The sequence below is a fragment of the Budorcas taxicolor genome, chromosome 6, assembly GCF_023091745.1.
Source record: "Budorcas taxicolor isolate Tak-1 chromosome 6, Takin1.1, whole genome shotgun sequence".
In the NCBI taxonomy this organism is placed as follows: Eukaryota; Metazoa; Chordata; class Mammalia; order Artiodactyla; family Bovidae; genus Budorcas; species Budorcas taxicolor.
The window spans coordinates 12502056-12516677 of record NC_068915.1 but is presented as its reverse complement, the minus strand read 5'-3'; the positions used below and the strand labels follow the sequence as shown (position 1 = coordinate 12516677).

Sequence of the window (14622 nt, the reverse complement as noted above, 5' to 3'; positions counted from 1 at the left end):
TTTTCTAAAGGCTGTGGACAATGCTGCCTTACTGATTTCCTAAACAGAACATTTTCACTTTTTACAGCAGTCTTTTGTCAAAATTTATGCTGTCCTCCTACTCTACATTATGTCTTAACTATACCGTATTCTCTTATTCCTAATGATACAAATTTTGCATAGTTCTGAAAAGCCACAGATGGGGATTATTTTAATCTCTTGATTCACTAAATTTAGACCCATTTCCCCAAATAACTCTGAATGTTACTGGTAAAATTAGTTTCGCATCACTGTTTTGAACTCTTCTTTGGTCTCTATAAGGGTTTTCAATTCATTCATCTAACTGGACTGAGAAGTGGTAGGGATTAAGCTTGCAGACCCTGGAGCCCAGCTGCTTGGGCACAAATCCTGTCTTACTAGCTATGCGAATCTGAACAAGTCCTTTTCCTCATGACATGGAGACAATCATGGTACCTTCCTCATGAAGTTACTCTGAATATTCGTATGATAATACAGGGCAGGGTATAGAGCAACTGCTTGATAAATGGCAGCTATGGCCCTTTTACCTTTTATTAAGGTTCTGCCTTGATCCAAACCCTCTCGTAGCCCTGAACTAGAGTCCTATAACTCTGTCACCACTGCTGGACTCCCCAGCAGATCTGCATCCGCTGGCCTGACACTGAATGCACCTTAGACAAAAGACTGTGGCCCACGGATGCTGCCTGGGGCGGCCCGAAGCGCCTCCAGCGTCTCACCACCCTGACCTGCTGCTGTCTCTGGGACACCCTCAAGTTGCCTGCTGTGCCCTAGCCTTGTCTCTAGGTCCTGGTAAGGTTCCATCTGGTGGAGTCTACTGTCTAAAGAGCCCCTCAAAGTGGAAATTATTAAAATATTAAAAAGAGATCTTCACGTTACCACCGAATCAAAGAGGATATGCTTTTCCTCTTTTATTCAACATTAATTAATATGTCACAACAGCCTGTTTTACTCAGTGTTGGCTTTTACGTGACAAGTGTACTTTGGGTTGAACTTTATCCATTCCTGAATTGAAGGACTATGCTGCAAGTGTTAACTAGGGACAAGGTCCCACGTTAGGTACTGGAAAGGAACACAAATGGCTATTATCCTCAGAGGGGTTTATAGACAACCTGTACAGTACTCTGATGCTCACAGGTGCCTATGATGACGATGATGATGATAAGTATAATACATCCTGTGTCTTTATCTCACTGATATGGACAAATTAAACTGTGTCTATTGGACATGAACTAACATATGAATCTTGCTCCGGAAGCAAAAATATATGGCCTAATAATTGGAAGGGCAACCTTTTTGCTTAAAGCCTGATAATAGATTTCAGCAGTTGATCCATTTCATTTTAATATATTGGTAAATGTGCTGTTACAAGCGGTATACTTATCAGATGATGCATCGTGGGTATAAAAGCCACAAATCAAACCCAGCGACAGAACACACTTAAGCTGCCCCTTGCACACAGGTTCGGGCCTCTGTTAGTAAGTTTATGCCATGGCCTATTAAGAACTAGACTCAACTGAGGTTTATCCAAGTCAGCAATTTGACAGAAACTGAGACAACAATTACAGAAATTATAACAAGCTTCATCAGAAGTTCATCTCTATCCTCTGCTTAAATTAGAGTAAGAATGGAAAGCAAAAACACTTTTCTCCCTTGAAAGAAATCTGTGGGGTGATGCAGCAGGCTAATTTCTTTCAGTAGTAGCCTCTCTGGAAATCACCTGCCTGAGTTTTTAACTAGTGACTTTAGCTCATATGTCAGAAAATATCTTTTTCTTCCCCTTCCACAGCCTAGGCTCACTGCCATCTCTGATAAAAGTTCCAGTCTTTGAAGGACTCAGCTGGGTTTGGACATTTACAGAAGTGCAATATTAAGACCTCAAAAAATATATTTCGAAAGTCCTGGAACAAAATTTGCATTTTTCATCATGGCTTTTAGAGTATACTTATAATTACATAAAATGAAGTAAAATATCTCAAATGATAAATTTATTAAACAATAAGAATAGCACAAACAAGCTGTATGTCTACACACAGTCACTTAAAAAGGAAAGCAGCACTGTGAGTTCTAAGAAGTAACAAAAAGGGGCACTGTCTTTATGTGGCTACTAAGCAGGTTTTGAGGTGATTGCCATATATATGAATTTTCAAAGGAACACATTCTTTTTCCTTTTTTCCTGATGGGTAAATTTGGTAAGTGTTAGCAGATGGACACAATTCTACCTCAGCTCTCCAAAAGAACAAACTCTCAGACTCAAACTGAAATCAAAGGAAGGTTCTAGAAAAGGCAATGTTTTGCTTACAGATCACATCTTCAAGCAACTTGCTGTGAATCACTGAAGAAATATTCTTCTGGAACACAGAAAATGAGTGGAAAGTACTGTGACAAAGGAAGTATGCCTAGGTCCTGCACACGTCACAGTCTAAGACATTCTGACTTACCCTTTGCCACCTTTGTACTGAAGCCCGGAAAAGGCTGAGGTTTCAAATGCAAAATCACAGCTACACAGTGAGCCCATGCGCTATGTTGCCCACCTAGGATTTTTCCTCCATTTAAATTTCTAAGTGTTCACAATTTCTCTGAAATGTCATCAGTAAAGCTAGAATGCTGAGAGAAGAGGTCAGAGAATTAAGAACAAGACAGTCATCTCTGAAATGTTTAATTTGTAGATGATCTAAACATTTCTCATTCTCAATGGTTATCAGAAACTGAGTCAAGTCTTAAAAGTACTAGTATGTAGCTATATGTTACATACATACTATTTGATAATAAGATTTGTTTTACCCTTTTTCCATCTGTTTTAAAACACAATAGTATCTTGACCCTTAGAAATATAAATAAATAAAAAAACAGGAAGACTCAATGTCCTCAGAATTCCTGGGACTAATATTAAGGGAAAAAGACTTTACTACCCATAATGGAGGCCTTTAGCACCAATCTTGTGGGCCAAAAATCTACCTAATACATTCCTCTCTATTTACTTTATAATTCTGATAACCACTTACAAAATATAGGTACATGAAGTATGAGTTTGATCAACAAACATGCCAAATGTTCACAGAACAAGTTTAAAGAGAAGAGGAGATCATCAGTCCTACTCAGAGTCACATTATATGCTGTATTCTGCTTTGGAGAAAGAAAATATAACCTGCTTATTGTAAATGTTAGGAAATGATTTCTCTCTGGATGAAATGGGATTTGTATAAATCTCAACGGTGCATTAGAGAACTGTGGCGAGGGAAAGTGTTTTCATTATGTGTTGGAAAGAGTCCGCACAACTTTATTGCTCATGTTTTTGCCTTTACAGGCATAACTGCAGCTGAACAGTCGTTAGGAATTGTGTGGTGGTTTGTCTTCTCCAAGGGCATTACTCACCTTCAGGTCCCGATGGACTACGCCCATCTGATGGCAGTGAAGCACAGCCTCCAGGATCTGCTGAATGCAATGACTGCATGCAAACACCAGGGGGCGTGTGTTAGTTCCAAGCTTACACTCACTGTCTGTATACCCTCAGAGAGACTGGGTTAAAGTGCAAAACTAGCAGACAACTGGGGTTGTGTTTAAACATCTTCAGTCACGTAAACATACGCTCGAGTAGAGTGACTACTACCTCAGGACAATCAGGATCTTGCCAGATGTGGGCCAAAATGTAGGTTCACTTGTTCTAGAAAAATCCATCGTAAAAACATTCAATTCAGGAGCTCTTTTCCTGGTTATAAATCCTCACAGGAAATGAACTGGAACACAAGTATAATTTTTATAGATTTTGTGTTTCTCCTTCACTCCACACAAAAAAAGCTGTTTCCCTCTTCTCTCCCATTTTTCTCGTATCATTTGAAAGCTGTCACATTAGCAGTCAAGGCTCCATTAAGGTTAAATTAGGATACGTAATGAATTTTTGATAAATCATTAACTTCGCATGCTTTAATTTAGCTGGCAATTATTATCTCTTGCCTGAGGGTTCATCAGACTCAAACGGAGCAATGAGGAACCAGTTGTTCTGCTACAGCAACCCATGGTCTCAGAACAGAAGTGGTGTTTAGCTCTACAGGCGGACATACATCACAGGCCAGGGTTATTTCCAGGCCAATGCTGGACATCTCAGGAAAGCCTGCCCCCAAACCGTCTCTGTGGTTTATTCCTTGGAACCTTAAGAGCTGTGTTTCCAGTGCTGTCCTTCCCTTTTTGCTATGATGTATATTTAGCCTGTAGATGAGCAAACTGAAAGAGGCATCATGCATTATTATATCATCATTTAGTCATTTTAAGGAAAAGTTGGGAAAGGCAAGGGAACAACTGTACAGCACCCACCCTCTGCCCTTTCCCCAGAAAAAAACAAAAAAACACTTCCTCTGATTCAGATGTACGGACTCCATATACTGACCTTCAGATCCCTGTGCACTATGCCATTTAGGTGACAATGATTTACACTTTCTAGAATCTGCTGTATACAATGACTGCAAAGATACAAGGGCAGAATGGAAGGGAGAACATTTTAAAGGCACAGAATCACATTGAATACAAAATAAAATGAAAATCTGAACGAAACACACAAACAAACAAAAATTATATTTTTCACATTTTTAGCTTTACACTGGAATTAAATAATGCTGGATAAAGCTAATTCTGGCAGTAACAAAAATGACATCCAACACAAAATTTGTGACATGTTCAGACAAAACAATTTGAGCTGTGTTTTCTTTCATTGCAACTCTATTAATCATTTGTTTATAGAAGTCAAAATTTCCATATTCAGGGAGAAAATTTTTATAAATAATTCTAGGAAATTTTTAAAATAATTCCCACAATGTTCTGGGAAAATTCTTTAGTGAAATAAAACTTATGAGTATTTCTTATACACATCTAAACTGTTTAAAATCTGAGGTCACAATTAAACATAGGTGTTGAAACAAGAGGGTAACACAAATGAAGTGGCAGGTGAGACAAGGGTTAAAAAAAACGGAGGGAGACATTTACCATTTTGACTTACAAATGGCGCTGCTTATATAATACATAATAGGAAAACTAATGCACGTCTCCAGTAACAGAAGGAGAATTTAAAGTAAATCCATGGTATTAAAAAAAAACAAACGCTCTTCAGTATAGCCATACTTTGGGGGAAGGAATAAAAACTTAAAAAGTAAAAATAAAATTTTCAATCCCCTGGAGCACTGGTGGTTGTTTGACATATTTCCATCACCTCAGTGAAAGGAAACTTTTATTCCTATGTTAAAATGTACAATTTATGCTATGTCAAATAGGCTGCTAATTAAATCAGAGGGAAGACGTCGATGGGCATCGGTAAGGTCCCATGAGCTATCATCTGACATACAGTAACATAGGACATATCACACTGATGAATTCTGTACAAGTTCACTGTGTGATTCAAACACAGGTGTATTGTAGAACTACATTCATTCATTTAAGGATTAAGCAAACACTTTATCGAGGACATTTTCAATCATTTAATGTACAAAATACTACTACTCCAAAGTAAATTACTGAATTTAAAAAAGTAATCATCATCTATCTGATTTATTAAAATTAAGCGTCACAATGATCATGATTGTGATTTGCTAGCTCTAGGTCGATTTAAGGTACCACTAAAAGAGCTTGAGATTGGTTGTTTTTGACTACACAGCTTCCTGGACTGTTGGTATGTTCACATTATACTTCTTGTTAGGAATACTTTACTCTTTCATCTCAAGCCATTGGTATAAGTTTTTAGTCCTAATGAATAACAGAAAAGTAAACAATAATTAATATTAAATAAGCTTCACCATATGTGACTAGTGAGAATGAATTCAATTCTTAACTTCTTGAGGGCTAGTACTAAACAGATTTTTACAAGTTACTTGCTCTTTATGCGTATGGTTGACAAGAGAATGTTTCTTCTCCTTAATTATGTGTGAGACCTACCCTAAACTGTATCCTATAGTAAATTTCAAAATTTAATATAAGCATGTATATGAAATGATCCAACACTTAGGGTCTACCCTGTTATCTTAGGGCTGAAAATAGTCTCTAATTTCAACCAGTATTTTGAAACACAATAACAACCTGTTTAAAATAACTTTGAAAAGCAAAATAAAGGAAATTTCTCAACTTTGTTTTATTACCTTGATAAAAACATTATTCTCTTGGCAAGTGGGAAAATAGCTACTTCCAAGGCTATTCTGAAGTGCTTTTCAGAGGCCTAATGGGAGGATTTGGCTTAAACTGAACAAGTGATGATTCATTCATCCTAAGTGACATGGAACTTTCTATTTGACTTTGGCAGTAGAAATTCCATTAAAAAATTAAAGAGTGTAGTCAGGTACAGATAAGATTCATAAAATGTCATAAACAGTAACATTAAACCAAGAAGGTGAATGGGAAGTTCAGAAGAGCCTGGGTATGCATGTGCTACTTTGGAGGGATGGGGTCCTGCTACCGGCTGACTGATGTCCTGGGCCAGGCTACCAGAAAGGCAACAGCCTTGGGAAGCTCTGAGAGCACGGACAGGACAGGCAGGCACAAACCACCGTAACTGGATACACATAACCTCTCATTTACATGGCTAGTAAGGAGCCAACCACTCACGGCCAGATTTTTCAAAATGAGTACTAACTACAGAATATATATAAAAAATGCCAAGGAAATTAACACCATGCAGTCTAAGTAATGCCTCAGCAAGTAAATTAATGTTACTTCACTCCAAAAACATTGCCTTCGCATAGCCTAGGAAGTCTCAAATGAGACAAAATGTTAGCCATTTTTAACTTCTGTAAAAATGTTGCCAATTAACAAGATTGGGAAATCTTCTTGAACCCTCTGAAGTACCTGAGTAAATATTTTTTCAAGTGAGAGTTCCAAGGACTTTAATGAAATTTCCAAAGAGTTAAATAGTTCATAATGTTTTAAGGAGACCGCTGGGGGTTTTGCAGTCTGTTTCTGTTTATGATCTCTGATTGGACGTGGGCTATTCATGGAATTTTCTGTGATGAGGGAAATGCTTTATATTTGCTATGTCCAGTCAGTTGGCACTAGGCACTCATGTAATTAAGCACTTGAAATGGGGCTAATGCAACTGAGGAACTGAATTTTTTATTTAAAGTAATTGAAACTGAAATTAAAAGTTATATGTATAAACAACAAAGCCCTATTGTATAGCATAAGGAACTATATTCAATTGCTGCTGTTATTCAATTGTCAAGTCGTGTCTGACTCTTTGCAACCCCACGGACTGCAGCACTCCAGGCTTCCTTGTCCTTCACGATCCCTAGAGTTTGCTCAAATTCGTGTCTATTGAGTCAGTGATGCTATCTAACCATATTCAATATTTAAAAATTCATATTCATATTCAATATTCTAACTATATTCAATATCTTGTAATAAACCAAGGTAGAGAAGAATACAAAAAATCACTTTGCTGTATTGCAAAGTATTGCAGAAATTAATACAACACTGTAAATCAACTATACTTCAATAAAATAAATTTTTTAAAAAAGAGTCATATGTGACTAGAGGTTATCATGCTGGGAAGCCTAGCATCTAGAGACCAGAGGGTTTCAATTTTTTTTTTATTCACATAACCTTGATAAAAAGTATATTTCTTTATCAGAAGTCATTCCAGTTAGGCTTAAAAAAATAAATATATTCTAACTATAGATACTAGTTAAAAGTAAAGTTTACATCAGATTCATAGTTGTTTTTTTTTTTTTCCCAAAGAATCATCTTGAAAATCCTTAAGAGAGAGAGGACTTGTGAAAAGTCCAAGACGATATTATGAGATTCTCATAACCCTAAGTACCATGATATAGTTGTAGAGATATACTGAACAAGCATTATGTGAGTGCTGAGTCTTCTATCTTGTCCAGGACAAGTCACTTACCTGGCATCAGCTTCACTGTAATATTCTCTTGCCACTATGTCTTCAAACAGTTCACCTCCAGTAACTCTGTGAAGACAAACAAGATTACATTAAAAAAGAAGAAAAAATTAGGCATCAATAGATTTGCACCAATGTTCATATAGAATGTTGTTTTCATATATAACATAAAGTATAATAAATTATTATAAAAACATAAAGTATATTAAAATATTATAAGACTCCATCAGTTCAGTTCAGTCGCTCAGTCATGTCTGACTCTTTGAAACTCCATAAACTGCAGCATGCCAGGCCTTCCTGTCCATCACTAACTCCCGGAATTTACTCAAACTCATGTCCATTGAGTTGGTGAGGCTATCCAACCATCTCATCTGTCGTCCCCTTCTCCTCTCGCCTTCAATCTTTCCCAGCAGCAGGGTCTTTTCCAATGAGTCAGCTCTTCACATCACGTGGCCAAAGTACTGGAGTTTCCGCTTCAACATCAGTCCTTCCAATGAACACTCAGGACTGGTTTCCTTTAGGATGGACTAGTTGGATTTCCTTGCAGTCCAAGGGACTCTCAAGAGTCTTCTCCAACACCACAGCTCAAAAGTGTCAATTCTTCAGTGCTCAGCTTTCTTTACAGTCTGACTCTTACGTCCATACATGACTACTGGAAAAACCATAGCCTTGACTAGATAGACCTCTGTTGGCAAAGTAATGTCTCTGCTTTTGAATATGCTGTCTAGGTTGGTCATAACTTTCCTTCCAAGGAGTAAGCATCATTTTATTTCATGGCTGCAGTCACCATCTGGAGTGATTTTGGAGCCCCCAAAAATAAAGTCTGCCACTGTTTCCACTGTTTCCCCATCTATTTCCCATGAAGTGATGGGACCAGATGCCATGATCTTCGTTTTCTGAATGTTGAGCTTTAAGCCAACTTTTTCTCTCTCCTCTTTCACTTTCATCAAGAGGCTCTTGAGTTCTTCTTCACTTTCTGCCATAAGGGTGGTGTCATCTGCATATCTGAGGTTATTGATATTTCTCCCGGCAATCTGGATTCCTTCTTGTGCTTCATCCAGCCGAGTGTTTCTCATGATGTACTCTGCATATAAGTTAAATAAGCAGGGTGACAAGATACAGCCTTGATGTACTCCTTTTCCTACTTGGAACCAGTCTGTTGTTCCATGTCCAGTTCTAACTGTTGCTTCTTGACCTGCATATAGGTTTCTTAGAGGCAGGTCAGGTGGTCTGGTATGCCCATTCTCTTTCAGAATTTTCCACAGTTTATTGTGATCCACACAGTCAAAGTTTATTGTGATCCACACATAAAAGACTCCATAATGGCTGCTTTACATTCATCTAAACATTTTCCTATTTGCTTACACATCACTAGATCCTGGGCACACACTTTTCTGTACACCATAAAAATATCCAGACACATCTCTCATAGAAAGTGGCTTCTATGAAATTCATCAATTCTCTAAATATTAACTAAGGTCTGACAAAGTGTGTGCAACCATTCAAGGGTATTTTCTGAACAGAAAGAGAAGATGATACATATCATGGACGTAGAGTGTGAATTTGCAGGCTGTATTTCTTTGGAGGAAACTGTTTTTTTAAACTGCAATGAACATGTCTTTGTGGTCTAGAGGTGGCCTTCCAAAATGCATGTCACTCGGGGGCTGAGTGCTCACTTTTCCGTGTAAAAACACCCTGATCTCCTTATAGGGTCCAAGTCTTCACCAGTAAACTAATACTCAGGCTTTGGCAACGTCCTGGGAGTCAGCGGTGATCCCTTTCCAACTCGGAAGGAGTCTATCTGTCTGCCCTTTTTAATAAAGTGAAGACTTTCCCACAGCTCAGCAACTGGATTTGGTTACTCCAGGAAGTTCATTCAAGTCATGGACTTCAAGGCTCTCTAGCAAAGGCGATGTAACTCTGTTTGGGATTCATTTATTTTCCAGGTCTGACAGACATAATGATTTTGGGCCAGAATTCCTTAAGTGGTGATTCTCTGTCTTACGCTTTTTTTTACTCCCTGCTTAAACAATGATTTAAAATTTTAAAGTCACAAAACTTTGTAGTAAAATTTAAAATATATGGAAACATACCAAGTCCTCTCCTATCTCTTGATCCCAATTCCACTCTCCGGAATAAACTAATTTTAACTTTATGTGTGTCCTTTCCATTTTTTATATGTCTTTTGACATTTATACTTCTCCCTCTTCAAACGCATACAAGGAACACTTATCTCACTAAAGTGCAATTGTGCAATCACAAAAATTAGGTCAATTGTGTTTTTCATTTTACATTAAATCATGGGTACTCTTTCATGTCAGAAGCAATTTCCCCCTATTAAACTAAGTAGTGCGTGTGTGTGCGTGCATGACCATGTGCATCTTTGAGAGTATTTCTAAAAGATAAATTCTTATAAGTAAAATTACTGGGTCAAAGAGTGCTCACATTTAAACATTTGTTGGGAAGACAAACTATCCCAACTTTGTTGGGAAGGCACATTATCTTCCCAAATCGCTGCACCTCCAATACTGTGAAAGTACTGATGGGCCCCCAGTATAACTAATGATGGTTATGGTCAATTAAAAAAGTGCCTATCTAATTGGGGAAAAGTTAGCTCATGTTAATAGGAATTTTATTATGAGTGAAATGAATCCTTTTCTTAGGTATTTGTCAGTCATTCTTCCTTTCTTATTATGATCTGACTTGATTTTAAAAGAAAATTTGTGTTTCGGCGTTTAATATTAAAATAGCTAACGTTTGACAAGTGCTTCCCATGTGCCACACAGTGTGCTAAGCTTTAAATTCATTGAGAAATTCTCATAATTTATGATGGTTTTACTACTAGCCCAGTTTATTGATGAGAAAATGGAAGTACGGAGAAGTTAAGTAACTTTCCCAATTTTACACAGCCCTGAGTGGCACAGGCGGGCCATCCACGCCACAGCCCACACTCGGCATCACTACACAGTACAGCTTTTCCAGTCATCACACTGTCCATCTCTCCAGAGGTTTAGAAGGTATGAGTCATTTGGTCAAGCATAGGGTGAAGGTGTAAGGCTTGCTGTATGCAAGTGTGAGATAAAATTACCCTAAAATTGGGTTTTTGTCACTGTTCTTTTTTTTTTTGCTTAATAAATTCTGAAACATCAAATGAAAACATTTTCTAGAGATCACCAGTTATTATTCTCTTCTGTATTTTCCTCTCCTAAATGTAAAGATGTGAAACTAAAAACGATAGATTTGAAGGTTTATGTAACTTTCCCCCAGTTCCATTGCATTATGGATATTTGCAGGTTCTTTAATGTTGAAGTTACAACTTTTGATTCTATTATTTTTAGATATCAAATGGACACCTAAAATTGTTTAAAGCTTGATAGGAGCAATGTAGAAAACAGACGTGCGTACACAATGGGGGAAGGAGAGGGTGGTAGGAGTTGAGAAAGTAGCCCTGACATATATGCACTACCACGTGTAGCACAGCTAGCGGGAAGCTGCTGCACAACACAGGGAGCCCAGCCTGGGGCTCTGTGACCATCCAGAGGGGTAAGATGCGGGGAATGTGGGAGGCTCGAGACACAGGGGAGAGATATATATACATATATAGTTATGATCGGTTTCCATTGTTGTAGGGCAGAAACCAACACAACACTGTAAAGCAATTTTCCTCCAATTAAAAAATAAACAAACACAAGGAAAACAGAAAAAAAAAAAATTCCTGTAACAACAAAAAAGCGTCACATGAGCTTGTTATGAAAACTATGGCTACATATACATAAAACTGCATTTACTGGCATAGCTAAGCTTTTCTCCCAGTTATAATTTATGATAATTTGTGCCCTAGACAAATTATAATACAAAGTAATTAAATATTAGAGAGAAAGTACTTCCAACAAATCTATTGTCTCTGTAATGATGATAACAGGTTTGTGAGATTTCTTTCTTTGAATGTGACCAACATAGATATGATGCATACTCACATTTATCCTTGTTTCTGACCACAGGTACCAAGAAAATCTGTATATATTACATACAATCTTGGATTATTAAAGTGCTTAACAAATATTAATTAAAAAGTCTACTGTCATTAATCAAATTGCAGCTGCATATATAGTAGCTCCTTAAATAGATTATCTGCTCCATGAGAACTGTTGGATCCTAAATTATTAATACTAGGATCAGGACTTACTGATCTTTGTTACCTTAGTACCTACCCTAGCAACTAAGACATAACATTTATTCAATTAATGAGTACTGAAATAATGATCAAATGAACTAACCAAGTCAGAAAACTATGCTACCCATCTACTATTACAGGTTTAGAATTTACATGAGCTTGAAAAGAAAAAATAATCCCACTAAAATTTAGCTGCACATGATAATAGGTTTTATTTCTTGAGGGTTCATATCTAAAGAAGAATACTGAAAACTCAGGTGTAACTATTAAACATATAAATATAAGGGGCATAGAGCTCTATATTGAGCTGGAGATTAAGTAGTCACCTGTCTCAGAGTACTCTCTCTCATTTTCTAGCATTCATTTTTCTCATTATTTAAAAATATCCTTGTGCAGTGAAGCCATTTTATCATTTTGACTATATGTATGACAAACGTCTGAGAAGGCAAAAATGGAGTTCTAATAGAACACAATGCCTTAAAAAGAAACTACTATACTTTTTTCTATACTCACATTACTTGTTTAATGGAGCACAAAATTAGGCAGGAGTTATTACAGATTTTGGGAAATTTTTTGTGTGTCATGTTTCATAAAATTCACAAATTAAATCAGTCTGATGAGTAAATTGTTAAGTTAATTAGAGATTTTGTAAATAAATTGATGTTAGGGATCTGTATGACATGAGGTATATCAATTATATATTTGAATCATTAACTATCATTTATGAACCTCCAGAACATTAGAGCTTACAGGAAAAAAAGATAATTCTGGAAGTATGAAAAGATGAGGCTCCATATATCTTAGAGATGAATATTTTTGTTGTTGCTTTTGTTATTTATTGAGATGCTGAATCATTCTCTGTTATCCAGCAAGAATGATTTGTGCTCCTAGTATATTTGTGAGTTATATCAGAAATGCTTAAAAGTAGTTTCATCTTAAATAAAACATTAAATTTCACAAGGATTATAGCTTTGACTATGACACTGAGCAGCAGCTGGAGTCCAAGATGTCCAAGACTGGGCTTTGGGAGGGAAAACGGTGCCACACTGAGTCAGGAGCCAGCACTGATGTAGAGACGGGACTGGTGCCTGAGGTGGCAGGGCAAAACCTAGGGAGCTCAGGCTGTAGTCACACTGGGAAACAGGAGCCCAGAGCAGGGCCCGGCGGATGCACGGTGAGGAGGCAATGTCTCCAAGGCAGGGCCAGGAGTATCTCTACGGAGAAAAAGGAGTAATTCCCTCTGGAACTCTTTAAGTATAGAGCTGAAGAACAAACCCAACGAGCAGAGGCCACCAGACCTGAAACCCAAGGCTGTGAACAGAGCCAGCAGGAGTCATGTCAGCAAAGAATCACCAGGGTCAGATGTTTGCCTGTCTGTCCCAAAACATTACATGTGCTCCCTTGCATCTGGGTGGCGGGTGTGTGCTCTAGTGATCTCAAGGGTAGAAGCTGTTAACGCTGACGTGTTTGTATGTGTTACCTGCAAGGTGCCTGGCACACTGCTTTCCACGCTGTTAACAACAACAAACATCCACTGGGTGCCCACCACGTGCGAAGCCCAAGTACTGTTCTAAGTCTCCGGGTTCTAATCCAACAACCTCATGAGGCAGATACAAGTATTTCCATTTTACACATGAGGACACTGAAGCAGTGGAGGTTAAGGGCTTTTCCCAAGAAAGCACAACATGAGAGAAAACGGTTGCGAGTTCTCATTGTGTTGCCCTAATCGTTGCCCCTTAGACACAACCTGGAGGGCAGGAGAGGGCAGGTCAAAGATGTCTGGAGAGCCCAAAGGATCCCGTGAAAAAACAGAATCACAGTGACATAAAGGCATTCCCACTTATATCTCTCTTAAATCCTGGATTAAAGTCAGACCAGATGCTGGTAAGGGCTGGTCAGAGTGAAGCTGATCAGGGTTTATTTACAGGAGCGTTACTGGCTTTTTTGGCCAGACAATCCTTCACCATGTGGAATGTCCCTTGAGTGGCAAGACTACTGGCACCAGGCCACACAGCGGGTGCCAGCGACACTACCTTGTCAGTGCGTCAACCCCACTGCTTCCACGAGTCACCCAAGGTTCCCCCGAGGCCCCCTTGATGAGAATCACTGAGCTAAGGGCACAAAGTCTATGGAATACAACTGAAAAGCTAGGCCTTCTTAACACATCTAACATATACAGTCAAACAAGCCAATCAATGGGCTTTCCTGGTGGCTCTGCTGCTAAAGAATCTGCCTGTAATGCGGGAGACCTGGGTTTGATCCCTGGTTGGGAAGATCCCCCGGAGAAGGGAACGGCTACCCACTCTAGTATTCTGGCCTGGAGAATTCCATGGACTGTAGTCCATGGGGTCGCAAAGAGGCGGACACGACTGAGCGACTTTCACTGTCACTTTCACCTTTCAAGCCAATCAGTGGTTCAAGGGCCTTTTGGGCAGACATCTATGATGGAACATTGTATCTTCAGTACCTTACAGAAGTACTGCCTGGCAGACAGAAAGAGTGTCATGAATCTTTGAAGGTGAAGGTGAAGTCGCTCAGTCGTGTCCGACTCTTTGCGACCCCA

The 14622-nt window shown here is 38.4% G+C and overlaps 1 protein-coding gene across 9 annotated transcripts in view; it reads right to left on the bottom strand.

Annotated features, from left to right (window-relative positions):
• CAMK2D (calcium/calmodulin dependent protein kinase II delta) overlaps positions 1-14622 on the bottom strand; it is a 319598-nt gene that overhangs the window by 75404 nt on the left and 229572 nt on the right. For all 9 annotated transcript variants that reach the window (XM_052641898.1, XM_052641904.1, XM_052641900.1 and 6 more), the window contains exons 5-6: positions 7889-7954; positions 4400-4472 (exon numbers count right to left, since the gene is read on the bottom strand). In XM_052641898.1, coding sequence (XP_052497858.1) covers positions 4400-4472; positions 7889-7954 — 139 coding nt within the window. The remainder of the gene's footprint in view (positions 1-4399; positions 4473-7888; positions 7955-14622) is intronic.